Source organism: Penaeus japonicus, unplaced genomic scaffold, assembly GCF_977035675.1.
Source record: "Penaeus japonicus unplaced genomic scaffold, GWHDUDI00000001_assembly GWHDUDI00000018, whole genome shotgun sequence".
NCBI lineage: Eukaryota > Metazoa > Arthropoda > Malacostraca > Decapoda > Penaeidae > Penaeus > Penaeus japonicus.
In genome coordinates, this window is record NW_028234420.1 from 14,754,471 (window position 1) to 14,759,470 (window position 5,000).

At 41.6% G+C, this 5,000-nt stretch overlaps 1 protein-coding gene across 1 annotated transcript in view; it reads right to left on the minus strand.

The window, feature by feature from the left end:
* The window catches only part of LOC122258839 (uncharacterized), a 43,968-nt gene that overhangs the window by 25,801 nt on the left and 13,167 nt on the right, over positions 1–5,000 (minus strand). Inside the window, exon 2 of the mRNA XM_086546386.1 lies at positions 520–5,000. This exon is cut by the window's right edge and continues 194 nt beyond it. Coding sequence (XP_086402512.1) covers positions 520–5,000 — 4,481 coding nt within the window. The remainder of the gene's footprint in view (positions 1–519) is intronic.

Below are 5,000 nucleotides of genomic sequence, written 5' to 3' on the forward strand. Positions count from 1 at the left end.
TAGGAATAGGAGGGGGAGAAAGAGTGGTAGAAAAGAAAGAGAAAGATGATTCGAGGGAAAATAACAGGAAAGTGAAGAGAAAGAGTTAATAGAAAGAGAATAATATGAAGAAGAAAATAATCATCACAGGAACATCAACTTTGTGCATGTTGTAAAATATGGCACAGAATGTCCCTAGACTTTTTCACAATTTCTGATAATTCTACAAAATGCTTATAACTATACTAATATAAAGTTATATGAAACATGTGAACAAGTGAAAAATATCCTAATCTAAATCAACCCTGTGAGAATTAAGAAGAAAAAGGAAAATGACGAAGGATAAAAAAAAAAAAAAAAGTATAAGAAAAAAAAAAAGGTCCCTAACTGTGCTCTGTCCACTATTTCTCAATTATTACATTATTATCATCACAAGATTTATCATCTTGTAATTCAATATACCTATTTGAAGTCAATTCTTTAAAAATACCCATCAAATAAAACATGAGAATCTATAGAACAAACAAAATTAGTACTTACTTGCTGCTGTAGGACTGGTGATGTTCTCTATTCTTCTTTGTTGTGGTGGAGGCGTCCTTCGCTCTGGATAAGTCCTTGTCTTCTCTGTATAAGTCTTTGGTGATATCCTAGTCTCTGTCACAGTTTTAGCTAAGGGTCTACTACAAGATGCATCAACTGCCATTGGTTTAGGTGTTGGTTTAATTCCCTGTATATCCACTGCATCTCCCAATGGTGCTGCTGCTGCTGCTGTCTGCTGACCCTGGGCTGATCCTGGTCGAGCTATATGCCTAATGGTTACACTTTCAGAAGCTAACTTAATTTTTAATGGTGGAACTGCCTTGTCGGTGGGTACTTCTCCAGTCACTATTTCTTCATATGGATGATTGAAAGCTTCTCTTGCCCTCTTCAGTACATCCTTAATCTGTGCCAAGTTCATATTATCATCTTCCCTAAGTAGAGCACTGACAACAGAGTTTACCCTAAGTTGTTTCTGCTTTTGGAGTTTCAGTTGCATTCTTATTGCTTTGTTCTTTTGCTTTACAGAAAGTGGCAGTTGTGGCCTTCCCCTCTTCCTTGCCGGCTGAGCAGGAGCTGGTTCTACATTGCCAGTTTCCTGATTCTCAGACAGGTCCTTGAATTCTTCTGCTGTATCTAGTTCATAAGGGTCTTCAAGATGGGATTCTTGGTTATCTAAACGTGGTTTCTTAGACTCTGGAGGTTGCATAGATCTAGTTGAGGTATTGCTTACGGTGCTGGCTCCACTGAGTTTTCTCTTCCTTCCCTCGGCCTGCACATCTAAGGCAGTTTTAGAGGTTTTGTTCGCTTTAACACTCTTGGCGCTACTGGCTTGGGAAATATCACTGGCAGCATCATCTTGATGAGGCTGTCTTCGGGAATAAGGTTCTAGACTTGTTAGCAGGTTAAGCACTCCTTCATCCATGTACAAAGTGTCCAGCTCACTTCTTTGCTTCTTTTTCTTTGTCGTAGGAGAAAAGAAGGCCTCTAAAACATCTAATTCTGGTGAGGAAGACAGCATAGGTTCTGATGGCCTTTTTGGACGAAGCTTATGCACACTGGACTCACTTGGTGACCCTTCTGGTGCTGTAATTGATTCTTCGCCCATACTCTTAAGCATATTTTGGACTCCTTCATCTTGAAGAAGCTGTTTCAATATCCTGGGTACTTTCTCCTTTGACTTTGCATTTGAGGCACTAGTTTCTGGCGATATCGAGGTAGTTGAAGGACTTACTACTACATCTTGTGATGTAATACTTCCATTTTGCTTTGGTATAATACTACACTCTTGGGCTTGTTCAGTAGATATGTTTTCTTCTTGATCAACCACCACCACCTCAGGATTTTCTGGAACAGTTGCATCTTTGCTGGCATCTTTCTCTTCTTTGTCATCTGTCTCCTTCACAACAGTTAAATTCTCCTGGACATCTGATATAATTTGTACTTCAGATTCTGGTTGCTTTTTTGGCAAATTGTTATTCTCCTTCAGCAAATTCTCCCTCTTTATTTCAAGATCTTCCTGTGGGCTTACATGATCCTCCTTTTGAGTTTCTGTAATTGGTTCTTCCTCTAAAAGCTTAACCTCTTCTATGGTCTCATTGTTTCTGTCTTCTTCAACTACTTGAACATCTTGTTCTGCCACTTTCTCTACCTGTGATTCTGCAACTACTTGTAAGTCAGGAGACTTCTCTTCTATTACATCTTGCACATGGTTTTCTTCTACTACTTCATTGGATTCCTTGACTTCCTCCTCAGCTAGCTCTTGCTTTTTCATTTCAACTTCATCTTCCAATTTACTAGTTTCAACAGGTGATTCTTTTGGCTCTAGATTTAGTGTTTCAACTTCCTCCTGAGGCTTCTGTTTCTTGGATGCATTCTGCTCAGAAGACTTTACAAGTGATGTCTGAGTGTCTTTGGGAGACTTTGCTTTCTTTGATGGACCTGTGCTTTTCTTCTTTGCAGGACTTCCTTTTTCATTTGCTTTTGGTGTCACTGTAACCTTTGACCCTGTGTTGCCCTTCTTTGCCTGTGTTTTTAATGCCTTTTTACTCTTCCCTACTGGCAATGGAGATTTATCATCCATGTTGTTTTCCCTTTCAATACTAACATTCACTTCTGACTCTTGTACAATAGTTTTAGGGACTGAACTTCCCTTTTTCACTTGTGCCTTCAAAACCTTCTTACCTTTCTCAACTGGAAGTTCACTCTTGTCTTTGCAAATTTCCTGCTCAGTCACATTTTCTGATTCTGAGACACCTAGCCCCTCCTGTTCCACCAGCTCATTACCTATATCCTCTGAGACATTCTCCTTTTTGGTGTCCACTTCAACAATGTCCCCACTTTCTTTTACACTACTTGCTGATTTTGAATCATTATTAGAAGCAGTAGGAGTCACAGATTCAGTTTCTGAGGGCACTTCTTGATTTATGACTTTTTGAACACCTTTCACCAACTTTGTACTTTGAACGTTTTCATGCAATTGTGGTGTTTGATTGCTCATAGAGGCACTTGTGTTATCATCATTTTCTCTTTCTTCTGCTGCTTCCGTCAAGCCTGTCTGCTTCTTCCCTGTGTTGGTTTTTGACTTTTTGGCATCAGCTACAGCAGGAACAGGAGCAAGATCTTTCACTTCATTACTGTCCTCAGTACTTACATCTGATAATCTTGCCTGGTGTTTATTTGTTGGGGATGAATCTTTGGTATCTTCAACATCAGTGCCCCCTGGAAGAACTATTGCCTTTTTCAATTTCTTTGCAGGTGAAGTCTTCTTTCCACGCAGGGCAGGTTTGGACGCAGAAACAACAGTTTGTGGCTCACCATTCATGCTATTATGGACATCTACAACCACAGTTGATAATTTTTTACTTGACTTCCCTGCTGAACTACCTCCTTCCACATTTTTAACAGACCCATATTTTCTTTTGGGTGGTCGCCCTCTACCTCTCCTATTTGGAGTATCTGCCTCAAATGTATTATCGGCATCTGGTAGCTCACCATCTCCTGTGCTATCTGCAGGCTTAGGTTCAACTTCTTCCTCCTTTACTGATACTTCAAAGTTCTCTTCAGTTACTTTTTCATCAGCTGTCACTTCTGTGTTTTCACATGACTCGAGTTCTATGTTTGCTTCTGCTTTTTCTTCTACAAATTCTATACATTTTTCTTCAACATCTGATGAGGAAATATTAAGTGATATGGATTCCTCCTCTTCAGACGGCCCATTCTGCACAAGAGTATGTCCATTCATAATACTTCGTGGCTCAGACTCGGACCTCTCTGCAACTTTGCCACCAGGCTTTTTGTTTCCCCCTCTTGTGTTTGCTTTCCTGCTTCTTGCATTGTCTAAGGATTTTGATCTAGCAGTCGGAGGGGAGAGCAATCGAGCAGCTACTGCTATGAGAGGACACTTGGTTCCTGGTTCTGTCTTTGGTTGCGATAAAACAGGTGTAGATGTGGGAATTGACACAGGTGTGATGGGGGATGAAGCAGGAATTGGTGTTCGGTCATCAGCTTTCTTTGGACTATCGCCATTCTCCGTTTTCCTTACTTCCCGTAGGCCTTTTGTGAGAGACCTTACTGGGAAGAATGGCTTTTTTAAAGTGGCAGACAATGGTTGATCAGGAGTGTTAGGTGTTACTGGTGGACTAGTTGTGGCTGGTGTATTAACAAGAACTGGACTATTTGTCGCAGAACTGTCTGGAGTATTTGCAGTTCCCTTTTGTCCCCCCTTCGATGCAACCCCTTTCGGTGTGGCACTTCTACGATTTACACCCTTACCATTTGACTCCTTTAGCGTTGAGCCTTTTGGTGTTGTATTCTTTGGGGTGTTTCCCTTTGGACTTGAACCCTTTTGTGCATTAACAGATTTCCTAGTCCGGCCAGATTTTCTTTTCTGATTTGCTTCTGCAGTTTCAGTTTGATTGTCAGTTTTGCCATTAGCAATGGGTTCACCAACATTTTCTGTACCTTGTAAGAACTGCTGTTTCATACTTTCTAAGACATTACTTCTCCCTACCACACTCAGTGGTGGAGACACTACCTCGACTTTCATGTTGCTCACACTTTGGTTGTTGTTGTTGTTATTTACAATGCTCGAGTCATTCTCACTGTTCTCGACACCTTTTGACCTGCGGCCCTTCTTTTTGGCTTCAGCCGCTTTCTCTTGTTCCTCTTGCTTCTTGCGCGCACGGTACTCAATCCAGCGTATCTTCCGCCCGTCCACCTTGGTTACCTTGCGTACTTTAATTGCCTCCTCCAACTCCTGCAGCTGACTGAGGGCAATCTCTTTCTCTTGGTCCAGATTCTTAGGCTCCACCTTGAGACCTTCACCCCCCGCAGGTGACTCAGATCTTGTGGTCACAGCCAGCTTGGTGCCTGTGGGTGTAGAGACGGGTAAATTCACGGTTACTCTCACAGTGGAACGAGCGTCCTTTTTGCCGGTAGCGGGTGAATCCTTGGCAGTGCTTTGTGCAGAATCATGCAACAAC